At 41.6% G+C, this 12058-nt stretch overlaps 2 protein-coding genes across 2 annotated transcripts; both read left to right on the top strand.

Moving 5' to 3' along the window:
- The first annotated feature begins 1527 nt into the window (after positions 1–1527).
- Positions 1528–4152, top strand: LOC134075109 (complement C1q-like protein 2). Its single transcript, XM_062530587.1, has 4 exons — positions 1528–1766; positions 2512–2607; positions 2767–2910; positions 3105–4152. The coding sequence occupies exons 1-4, from the start codon at positions 1562–1564 to the stop codon at positions 3386–3388; spliced, it is 729 nt and encodes a 242-aa protein (XP_062386571.1). The 5' UTR covers positions 1528–1561; the 3' UTR covers positions 3389–4152.
- A 1462-nt stretch (positions 4153–5614) lies between these two features.
- zgc:66427 (uncharacterized protein LOC406256 homolog) lies at positions 5615–10899 on the top strand. Its single transcript, XM_062530586.1, has 5 exons — positions 5615–6397; positions 7791–7886; positions 8068–8173; positions 8362–8437; positions 8595–10899. The coding sequence occupies exons 1-4, from the start codon at positions 5884–5886 to the stop codon at positions 8417–8419; spliced, it is 774 nt and encodes a 257-aa protein (XP_062386570.1). The 5' UTR covers positions 5615–5883; the 3' UTR covers positions 8420–8437; positions 8595–10899.
- Positions 10900–12058: the final 1159 nt, after the last annotated feature.

Here is a 12058-nt window from a genome sequence, read left to right as displayed (position 1 = left end):
CCTCCTCATTGTAAACTCATCTTATTTGATTTTATTTGTTGTGATGGCAAGTGGAAACTGGGAGCATTTGCAAATATGCAAGTAAAGATTCTAATCTAAATGACATTCTCTTCACAAAAACACAGTTCAAAGTACAGCCTTTTGAAATTGGAAAAATCATACTCATCATCATGTAATCCTTTCCCAAATAAGACACATCTCTCCATCATAATATTTTAATATTATATTTTATTTAGGCATGGATAGTGTAATAGGTGATGATGTATTCCCCACAGTGTCCAGCAGAAGACACTACTGGACACCAGCATGTGCACTAAAGAAATGTGTCCACAACTTAGAGGAAATATAGCACACAAAATGAGGGTAGTGACAACTTTTAACAACAGCACATGCTTCATACTTTAGACCCTGTTGCTGTCCCACTACAAATAAATGCTCTTGTTGACAGTTCTAAAGCTTTGTGTCAGGGTGCCTCGACATTCTTGAATCACATCTTTGGAATTCTAAAAGCCAAGGGTAAAGATAACCAAGGATACATCTTTGTACAACAATTTGACCCTGAGATTTAGCATCACTTTTGAGATGTGATGGGAAAGAGACATACATGTAAAGGGACACATTGTTTTGGCCAATTATATTTGATTGGTTTGGCTTTAGCATCTGGGAATGATATCACTTTTTCAGAAATAAATATCCCATCAGAAAGTGAGAAGAGAATCAAAGGTGGGTTCACTGTAACAGATCTTTTGGCAGAGGATCTAATATTGTTTTTCTGTGTAGTCAAAAACTCAAAGAGAGCGCACAGCTGTTATCCTTGACAGGAATGAGCATTCTCATCACTGTGTTTTTTGTTTAAGAATACAATGGGGAAAATAATATTTTGGAAGTGTCTGGTGATATGTTGACTTGGACAATCTTCCTCGATGTCTGAACTGGACCTTTCTGACTTAATGCTAATACATTTGTTAAAAGTGAGCAACAACCCTCCAAATGATGTTATTGTTACTACACTGCATACAGTAAACCTTATACTGCTGTTTAACGGCACTATATGTCACTGTTTATACTGTACCACCTGACAATACAATGTATATCACATTGCACTTTTCTGCTTTTTTGCGCCTCTGGTTGGACGCAAACTGCGTTTCGATGTCTCTGTACTTGTACCCTGCACAATGACAATAAAATTGAATCTAATCTAATCTGAATTTAACAATGGGTTACTAGAACATTAGGTTAGGCACTAACGACAGTTATATCGTCACACACATACTTAATTTGCACACAGCACAGAAAAACCAGTATCTAATCAAAATGTTATAAACTCTTACAGAAACAAACGCAAAAGCAAAAAGGTTACATTTCTTCTTTATAATTTTACTTCAAAATACACTTCAAGTTACACTACTATTATATTTGAAATAGAGCCATTTGTAATCGCTAATGTATTACATTTTTAGTGATCTTTCATCAATCATTACTTTGGACAAATCAATGAAATGTCCAAGGTCCTCTCTTGTCCTGTGCCCCCTCTAAAAGATCCTCCTTACCCTCTACAAGCATGTCAGTGAATATCACAATGAAGATGAGGGTTGTTCTGCTGCTGATGTTTCTTGGCTATTTGAGCGTAACACATGCTCAGAATGTCCTGCAGCCCGACATAAACATTACCGATCTCCTCACAGGTCTGGAGAAACTGAAGGACATGGAGACCAGGCTGCTTGCCACTGAGACTATGGTGGTGGAACTGAAACAGATGAACCAAGGTACTGGATTAGATTCACTTTATGGTCATTGTGCAGAGTACAACAGAGACAATGAAATGCAGTTTGCATCTAAGTGTAAAAAGCTGGAAAGTGCAATGTGATATACTGTACACAGTATAGGGGGGTGGAGCATAAACAGTAGCCTAAGATATAGTGCAATGTAGACAATAGTATACAGTTGGGAAAGTGGAATGGTTTACAGTAATATAAATTAACTATGAGTAGTGTATTAGCAGTAACCTTATAAGAGCAAAATATGTATGGTGGATATGCAGTATGAGCAATGCACATGTACAGATAGTAGCAGTAACACTATAAGAGTAAAACTAATATAGACATATGCAGTGTATTAACAGTAAGATATTATAAGAAAAACAGAATAAATATGGATATTCGGTATGAACCGTACACAAATAGTATAAGTATGCAGTTATAGAGTGAGGAACTGTGATGTGTTGAGCAGGTTTCACCACCCTCTGTCGGAGGCAGAGCACTTGCTATACTAAACTGTTACACAGTTGGTGAGGATGCTCTCAATGGTGCATCGTAGAAGTTCACCAGGAACTGAGGAGTGGGTCCAAGAGAGGTCCTCAGAGATGTGGATACCCAGAAACTTGAAGCTGGCAACACACTCCAAAGCTGAACATAACATAACACCTGTAATGACAATAAGAGAATTGAGAGTGTACCTTTCAGATGCTCTGAACAGAGACAGACCATATTAACAATTTAATAATACCTTTAGATTTACTGGATGAACTACAGGTTGTGAGAAGCATGGAGGCCAGATTAAAATACACTGAGGACCAGGTGAAAAAACTACAGCGTAACAATAGTGAAGGTAAGGATCAACCAACATCATAAAATGTGTCACTTCATACTGAGCTATTCCATCAACTGATTTCCCCAACCGCAGCAGTGTTCTTTCTGTCCCACTCAACACCATTGTAAAACTAGATTTAAATGCTTTGAGTTGTGCTACATTTCCCTCCTTCAACAGGTCACACAAATGCCACACGTGTGGCATTCTCAGTCTCTCTATCTGACTCTGGAGTGGCAATCTTTGGACCCTGGAATGATGATAGGACTGTATTGTTTAAAAGGATTCTCACAAATATTGGTGATGCCTACAACCCAAATACAGGTATATATAGGTCATATTGGTTCAATGTTTGGATGGTATTAAAAATAGCATAGGAGCCATGGTAATGAGTAAATTAAGCCACCAGGGGGCATGACATAAAAAATCTCACAGTAACAGCATGTTCAATGTTTACATTATTTAAGATTCCATTGGCATCAGAGCATTGATTGTTGGACTGGTCTCATTTATCACAGGAATCTTCACTGCCCCAGTGAGTGGAGTTTACTATTTCAGTTTCACTGCATTCGCACATATGCAGTCTTCTTCAATTCTCGCTGGCACAGCCCTGTACAAGAACGGAAAGCTTGTGGTGTCTGTGCATGAATTACACCAGGGTGAGGACAATCACGAGTACGCATCCAATTCAGCAGTGCTAGAGCTGAAGGCAAAAGACACTGTCTACATTCACCTGGAAGAAGGCCGCATGGTCTATGATGATTATAAGGGTCGCACCACTTTTGCTGGGTTCCTGCTGTGAACAATGCCAAGACAGCTCTGAATAGCCTACTGCACTGGAGACATCAGTTGTCTTGTCTAAGGAATACCTGTTTATTGTGTGATCATTATAGATGATTTGTTTCTACAATATACTTCCAGATTCCATTGTATGCTTCCTACTATCAACTGTTATTTTATCTAGCAAAATGCCTTGAGTGTCTTGAGTTGGCTGAATAAAATGCCTGTGATTCTACACACAGAATGCAACAAGCAGTCCTTTGGCTTACCACATGAGCTTTGCCCTAATCAAATACTAGGCCTATTTTATAGCCAACTGCATTAAGCTTTCAGGACTTACCAGTCTTACAACAGTTGAGGCTGTGATTTGTTTACCCTTTGCCATCTAGTGGACAATTATCTTATAAACCTATTGGCCCTTGTATCCTACAGTAGGCCTAATGACAGGCAAAGATAAGGGTCTTTAGTATACATTTCCAATTGATTAGTAACCTGACTCTCGCCAGATCAGCCAAATGCCTCTGGCGGAACTACAAGGATCTGGCGAGAATCAGGTTAGTTGATTAGTACCTTTAACAGCAATTATCAATTGAACTGTATCTGCATTTTCAACCAAGTAGGCCTAGTAGTTATAGTCATTAACTTTGATAAGTTGAAGATAGATAGGGAAATGCTTTTGTTACAATTTGTGTACAGGTGCCAATAATTGTGGGCAATGTGATTTGGTAAAAAAAATATTTACTTCTTTATGATATTTTCTCTCATAATAAATTTGCTTCCCTTCAATGTTGGGTTTTTCCTCATTGTTTTCATTGTGAGATTACAATAAATCACCAAAACATTGTTTGTTTTTTTTATTACTGTTTTTAGTCAACTTTACCAGGTGGCATAAGTTCATAAGACCTACTAGGCATATAGGCCTATCTTATTATTTAACACCCATTAGAGTGGACAAATCACCTAGCCTACATCTACATCAAAAATGGCAACAAAATATGACACTGATCCATTAGGCTACATTTTATTTTGTCCTAATCCTAAACATTTAGGCATAATAGGTCACTTTCTAGGCTCCGCATGAGGGAGGAGGAGTAATGTCCAACTAAACTCACTATTTATCTAATTTACGGGAAACATGGGGGAATTCCGTAATGTCAGGGATATTTCGGATCATTCCCGGGAACCCTGAAACTTACGCAATCTACTGTCAATTTTTCAAACTGTTTAATGGGCTCCTCTATAGCTGCGTTTCCATTACAAATATGCGCAAAAACTTTGTCGATATTGTCTTAATGTCGAATATCACAATTTTCGCAATTGCGGTGTTTCCATTACATTCGGCTAACTTAATTAAAATCTCGTGTATTCTCGCGTGCTGTAAGTCATTAGGAGACATGGTGGTTATCAACATTACCCAGATTTAGCCATAGGGATTTAGCCTACACTAAATGCATTCAAATTGCCACCACTGCACGCTGATTATCAGTCATTAGGCTATTAAGCCATCAGCGGAGGAGGCCTACGTTTTGGTGGGGCAGAAACATAAAATTAAAAATGACATATTTCACAGGAGTTTGTTGTAGTAGGCCTATGCTTAAATCATGTCACAGCCATGTCAGTGGAATATTTCGTAGATCAGCCCAGTTGATTAGTTTCTAAAACTAGAATCTAGATTTCTTTCAGCACCGTTCTCATCACGTTAAACCAGCAAAGCATAGCAACGTTGTTGCTATGGGTAAACAAAACTAGTTGAGCGGTTGCGTAGCCTATGCAGCGTTTTTGAGAAAGTGTTGTCGGCAAGTTCACAGCTGTGGATTCAACATTTTAGAATGACACGAGCCACTTTTAATGAAAAAAAAAATATTGTTTTACATTATTCTCCCGGTGCCACTTCCTGTCGGCAGTCTTCTTCGTCGGTTTCGTTCCTCCTAACATCCGTTTGTTGGATCACGTGACTCGTCAGATGCGAAAAAAGTGTTTCCAGTGCAGTTTTGCGAAATATACAAATTTCGATACGCTCGAAATACCACCTCACCCGAGCGCAAAAACTTTTTATCGAAACATGTGAGTTTTTTCGAAATGTGTGTGTTTCCATTAAGCACATTTCTTTTCGCAACTCTTAATTTGCGCAATTTAATGGGTAATGGAAACGCAGCTTATGATTGGACCAAAAGTTCACCCGGCATGTGACGTAGCCATCTCTTTTGAGCGAAGAAGAAGAGTGTTGTAAGCACTTCCGCCACTGCGGGTGAGACAGGAGAACAGCAAAAGAAAGGAAATGTGGAATAAGGGATAAAGAAAGACCGCTAATCAATGAGAATCGCATAGACGTTGTGATCCGTTTTAGTATAGTTATAGTGTACCTCAGTATTTGGCTTGTATCCTTCAACCTAGCATACATTTATTGTGGTATATTTTGAATATTTAACGTAAACGTTACATCGTACTCAGCTGAGCTACCGCGCTAGCTGGGTAGGAAGCTACTAGCTGGTAAATCTAACAACGTTACAGCGCGAGATGGGTACAAGATCTAGTCGTTTACAAGAAGAGGCTGTATCGACGACTTTTGATAAGGACGGAATTAAGCGAGAGTCATGTCGACGTCTTCGAAGCAACAGGCCCACAAGCCTTATGGTTGATTTTTCTGGTAGTTTTGAGCATGATTCGGAAGCAAATCGTAGCCGCTCGGAGGAAGGGAGCGACTCGGACACAGGGCAGCAGGCAAGCGCTGAAGGAAGCCCTGCTGACCATCACATTTCCCCGTCACTTAGCAGTCAGGACACACCAGCAGAGGACACCGTGGGTAACCACGAAGGAGACGGCAGCCCCGGAGAGGCAATAAACAACGAGCCTGTGGCTGGAGAGGAAACAGGCCGCGTTCCTCATCGCACTTTCTCCGAACGTTTGCCGGGTGGTCGACACAATTCTGGGCGCAACGTCACTGCTAGATCCGCACGAGTGAGAGGTGCCCATTCACGTCCAGTGTCGGAGGCATGGATCGGGCTTTACAGAGTGAACAATCGACATGGCAGTGAGTTGAACGATGATGTTGTGTATCTTGGACGGCGAAGTGACAACTTTCAAAACGTGTCAAACTCATAGGTCAAACTGCTCAAATTGTCTGAATTGTTTACGGCAGCTATGCAACGCTATAGCTACATAGCAAGCTAATACCATGTTGAGTAAAACGTTAACAGTTAGCTAACATAACTTTAGCTGTTTGGCGTATTTGTTTTGGCCTTGCTAGCTAGTTAGCAAGTTCAATATCACAAATGTATAACCGTCAGCGTTACTTGCCAGGTGTTCATTCCTATAGCTGCTAACGTGAAACAACTTAGGGAAGTAGGTTAACGCCAATAACCTAACCAGTAAGATACCTAGATTGATCAATTTGTCAACTCCCTTCCACAGCTTACAACTTTAGAGTTCGATATGCAGGTGGTCAAGATAACTTTATTTGTTCCCCCCAGCAATTAGTTTATTTTCATCTTAAATGATGAAAATAAACAAGACAAGTAAATCCAATAATGAGTTGGCTACTTTAGGTGCCCAGTAAATTCATTGTGTGTCCCTTTTACATTTCAGTGGCAACCATGTCAATTCTAGGTGAAAGCCTGACAACAAAGATTGTCTTTGAGTAGTATTGCTCGCCAAGTGACACTGAGGGCATTCTCCAGCTTGGAAACGTGATACTAAATTGACTATTGTGTTGACGCTGAAGGCAATGCGCTTCCATTGTACGGATTTAAACTTTGCAGTGGGGGATCTTGGCCAGATTATCTGAATTACGCATCACGTGGATTCATTCTAACAGACGAAATCCTTCAGTTTTGGATTGGGGGTGGGCGGGGGGTCAGTCTGGCTAAACAGTCCCTCACACTTCGGAAATTATCACAATACCCAACCTTACCACCACATTGGCATTCCTACCAAGACGCCGTTTTCCACTATGACACAGTCTCACTGAAGGTGATAAACCGACTATGTTCAAGTAATGATATGAACATTGATATGGCCAATGGCAAGGTCAATGCTACTCCTGGGAGAGTTCATTTTTCTCACCAGGCGGCTAAGTGATGCTTCGGAGTAGGGGTAGGAAATGGGTCAGAGGACTCACGTGCATAGAGCTGGCCACAGTCCAGTGAGCTGGGAGATCTAGGCCAAATGGTCGCGCGTAAACCAACCCACTGGCCCGCTAACATTACCCCTTGGATTTGCATGTGTGCTGTTGTGACAGTCCAGAAAACTAATAATGGGGATGGTGGTCAATTCAATGAGTCGATATTGTGATTTCAAGAACTGTGCAATACATAACATTCGTTATGTAATTTAATAACAAAAACCATGTCTTGTGTTCTGAGGAAGCTTTGACAGATTATGGCAAATGCCTTTCTTAATCTCATGTCTTTAATTCCCCTCCTCAGCAATCCGCTGCCCATTTTGCTCCAAGCCGTTCCCTGGAGGCAGGATTGAGGAACACCTGTTGAGCTGTCTCACCTCTCCCCCTCTTCCATACAATAGTGAGTCCATCTGTCCCCTTTTAAAATCTCTTTTGTCTTCATGTGCCCAAGGGCAAACAGACCCCCACCCTTCTCCATATAACTGAATTTCTGATGGTGATGCCTTGTAGTCCTTATGTTTGGGCACGACTGTTGTGCTTTGAACATGGCTTTGAAGTTTGTGATTTGTGGGGTTTTGTAGCTGACGTCCTGGCCAAGGACAGTGGTGAGTGCTCCATATGCCTGGAGGATCTGCTTCAGGGAGAGACCATCGCACGTCTGGCCTGCCTGTGTGTCTATCACAAAAGGTGAACAACCACATGCATGCACACACAGAGACATACACATACACACACCACTTCATTCCTCACATCTCTCTTCACACGTGAAAGACTTCTTGGTAGCTGTAGTTGCCTGTAGTTGCTCTCATTCTGATGATGAATGGCCTACTCTGGATGTCTCACCACATTGGATCTCTTTCTCTGACTCTCTGTAGCTGCATTGACTCCTGGTGCAAGGTGAAACCCTGTTGCCCCGAACACCCCTTTGATTGATTGCAATTGCTGTCTCAGGTGAGCCTGTGTGTGAGTGTGAATTTGAATTATTCTTTTATTATTCCTCGAAAAAGGATGACCGGCGTGTTTGTGTTGTGTTCGTCATTGTTGCTTTTAATTCACTATCACTACATGATGGATGAAGATTGTTAACTTTTTTTCTCTTCTTCTAAAGGACCCCACTCCTGGCCAGAAAAAAAAGGCAAAAAATGACCGGGCAGCAAGAAATACAATAAATTGACTTCATTGTTTTAGCTGACACTGAACATTTCTGCTCCCGTGAAACCTGAATCAACTCCCTTCTGGCTTGGCTATGAAATCCTGGACTTTTTTTCCTCCCCACCTGAGGTGCTTGCTGGGAATGAGGGCTGTGGAGTAGGGGAGGGTAGTGGGACATCTCTGCTTGCCTTTCCTTTCCTTGAACCTGTCCTCTCTAAAGCTTGCAATGTGACCGTTAAAAAGAAAAACAAGGATAACTGATGAGGAAACAGTGGGTATTTGCTTGCAAGTAGATCACCTCTGGCAAACTGGCTGCTAAGGTATCTCACCTGGCAGGAGTGCGAGAGATGAGAGAGGGTGGTTTGGGGCCTGGCTAAAGTTTTATTCTACAAGAAAGGCCTCGTTAGATGCATCACATGAAACAACTCGGCTGATGTGATGTTATCCAGAGGTCTATTTCCTTATTTGGGTGTCAAACCAACATGGACCCCCAGAGTTGAGAATTGTATGCGTAAGTATTCTGCACGGTGTTGTTCTTAAGGCATGATGCTGAGACTGCCGCTACTACCGTTTTTTTTTTTTTTTTTTCCTCCAAATGGTTGCTGGACGGATGGGGAGGGAGAGGACAAATATTTTTAGTGGGTGATGGTTGTGGGGTTTTGTGTGTGTGTGTAATATTTTTAGTGACACAGAACACAATTCATAAGTGGAGTGTCATTTCACATGGTTTGACTTGGGAAAAATGGCTTGCACACAGCATTTGTTTTTGTTGAACATAGAGATTGAGAATGTTCTTTGGTTGTGTTTCACGACCTGGATCCCAACGCTCCTTAGGTCAAGCAGCATCAACGCATTTGGTTCCTTCGGTCATGGATGTGCCCTGGAAAAAAATATATATCTCTCAGGATGTCCATCTAGCCCCACAGAGGCTAAGAGGTTGAGGTGGGCATGGGTGCAGGTCACGGGAACGAGTGGGGCACTAATGAAGTCCTAATGACTCCAGTCAGCTGTGGCCTGCCTCCTCGTTGGAGTGTCTGGAGATGAGAAATGCCCTTGTGGAGCTCATGACCCCCACCAGTGAGTCCTGCCTGTGCTCGTCTGGTCCGTGTTCTGCTTTTGGAGAGTAGTTGGGGAGGCAGTCGCTGGCCTCCCCAAGCCTCTGTTTTCATGTCTGTGGAGAAACGCGTCCCCATAGCAGTCATCCCTTAACCAGTTCGGTTCAGCAGTGGTGAGTTGTCGCCATGTTTTCACACCAAGTCATAGCTGCTCTGCTCTGAGTGTGGACATCAGGAACAGTTGGGAGAGGGGCTGACTAGTGGCTTTATTCCCTCACCCTTGCAGTTCCCAAGTGCCCCCCCCCCCCCTCCCCTCCCCCCGAATCCATAAAAGATACAGAATGGAGGAGCCACAGCATTGAAAACAAATGTTTTCTAAGTATTATTATTATTATCATTATTATCATTGTTGTTGATATTCTTATTATTCCCATTGGGGTTGAGCTTAGTGGTTGTTGTTGTTTTCATCCTTGCATCGCTTGCCTCTGGCCACGCGTGCTGCAGTGGAGCGTGCTCTGTTCAGGCTGCGCTCAGAGGTGCTACGTTCTGCCCCACAGAGGGTCCCCTGTGCATGTCATAGTTTCTCTAGAACTCGAGAAAAGCCAAAAGTGTGTGTGTGTGTGTGTGTGTGTGTGTGTGTGTGTGTGAGAGTGTGTGAGAGAGAGGAAGAACGGAGAGAGTGATTGTATGAGATCCATATTTTGCTGTCAAAGGCTTTTATTGCTGGAGGATGTTATAGAAAAAAATGTGGAGAATCTTCTGATTCAAAATGTTTCCCTTGATGTTTTCATTTAACTGATGTGGTGCAATACCTCACTATTTTAAATTTACTAACCTGGGGGATCGCTAACTCCAAGAATGATTGATTTATTTTTGTGGATTTTTTTAAGTAAGAGTGAAATGCATCGTTGATTAACTTTCCTGAGTCCTCTGTGATCTCTAAGGTGTCTGACGACCCCTATGATACTAAGGAATGGATGTTGTAAAAATCACATTGGCGATATTTAAGAATTGACAATCTGCCTTCTCTCAGTTAAAGAACAATTGAGTATTTATTTATTAAATTGTAAATATGTATGGCAATTCAAAATACCTTTGTCTCTTGTTTGTTCATTTTACTGTTTTTTATGCCCAAATATTTTGTATGTCTGAAAGAGTGTTTTATATGTATTTTTTACAATAAATATGCTTAATGTGTGAACTGTTCATGTTTGTTTGTGCATATTATTAATATTCATGAAAACAGAAGCATGTGCGTGGAGTGGACATTGAGGTATCATATAAAACTGCACGGTCAGAGGGAGGAAGTTCTAATTTGAATGCTGGGCAAAGTGCAAAGTCAGTCTGAAGTTCTTGTGCATGAATTAACAGCATCATGTGGTGTGGGACCGATGTTTGTGCTTAGGATCTTTCTCATGGTGATAGACTTGCAAAGAGATTTTGCGTAGTTATTAAGCCAGCTTTAGTCATGTTTTGCCCTGCATTTAAATTAGGGCCTGGGGTCTGCTCTCACTTCTGACCATGTTTTCACAAACAGACTTCATGTTATGATTTTTGGCCTTCATCTGATTTCCCCTCCACTGCCAATTAACATACTTTTAGTGACCTATCAGACGTTTGTAGTCTAGCGCTAGCCTATTGATTTGCTGAACACTTGAGACAACTGTGTAGTGGGTACAGGGAGGATTTTGGTTACCAACATCAAAGCAAACAACCAGATGGCACTGTAAATCCATGAAATAATAGCTTTAAAGCTTGTAATCAGGCGATAGCTAAGGGATTTTTTTTTCTTTCCTTTCTGAAGTATCTTGAAGGAGAATTCTGGCAGTTTTAGACATAAATATCAGTTTCTCAAGGTCACGAGAGCTGTCTATGCACAAATGAAAACAGTTGGTTTTTATCTATAGCTCGAGTTGCTGTAGCCAACAGTTAGAGCTTTCAGGCAGCTACAAAGCTACACTCTGGGGGAAGGTTCATGCTCCCAGAGCAGCGCTGTTGCTGCCTGGCTACTTTAGCTCTAAACTGTAACAACTCAATTGTTTTCAGGAGTTTTTTTTCGTACTGACAGAACTGGTTGACCTCAACAAATGGAGATCTACAGTATGTGAAAAATGGCCGGATTGCTCCTTCAAATGGGGGGCAGCCGTGGCCTACTGGTTAGGGCTTCAAGCTTGTAACCGGAGGGTTACCGATCCCCGACCGGTCTATTAAGATTGAAAATAAGTCTGGGGAGTCTGCACCCTATTTCTATTGCACAAGAGACATGATCAATGTCAAATAACTTGCATTTGGATAGTCAATCAACTAATCAGACCAACGATCCGGGTGCGTCTTTTGGATAAGCTAGTTTGTGATTGGACCCACA

The sequence above is a fragment of the Sardina pilchardus genome, chromosome 2, assembly GCF_963854185.1.
Source record: "Sardina pilchardus chromosome 2, fSarPil1.1, whole genome shotgun sequence".
Taxonomy (NCBI): Eukaryota; Metazoa; Chordata; class Actinopteri; order Clupeiformes; family Clupeidae; genus Sardina; species Sardina pilchardus.
This window is presented reverse-complemented; position numbering and strand designations above follow the sequence as displayed.

Excerpts from the sequence above, each read along its gene's own strand:
- LOC134075109 (XM_062530587.1), top strand. The coding sequence starts at position 1,562 with ATGTCAGTGAATATCACAATGAAGATGAGGGTTGTTCTGCTGCTGATG. Across the intron at positions 1,767-2,511 it reads ACTGAAACAGATGAACCAAG|ATTTACTGGATGAACTACAG; the intron begins GTACTGGATTAG and ends TAATACCTTTAG. Across the intron at positions 2,608-2,766 it reads ACAGCGTAACAATAGTGAAG|GTCACACAAATGCCACACGT; the intron begins GTAAGGATCAAC and ends CTCCTTCAACAG.
- zgc:66427 (XM_062530586.1), top strand. The coding sequence starts at position 5,884 with ATGGGTACAAGATCTAGTCGTTTACAAGAAGAGGCTGTATCGACGACT. Across the intron at positions 6,398-7,790 it reads AGTGAACAATCGACATGGCA|CAATCCGCTGCCCATTTTGC; the intron begins GTGAGTTGAACG and ends TCCCCTCCTCAG. Across the intron at positions 8,174-8,361 it reads CTGTGTGTCTATCACAAAAG|CTGCATTGACTCCTGGTGCA; the intron begins GTGAACAACCAC and ends GACTCTCTGTAG.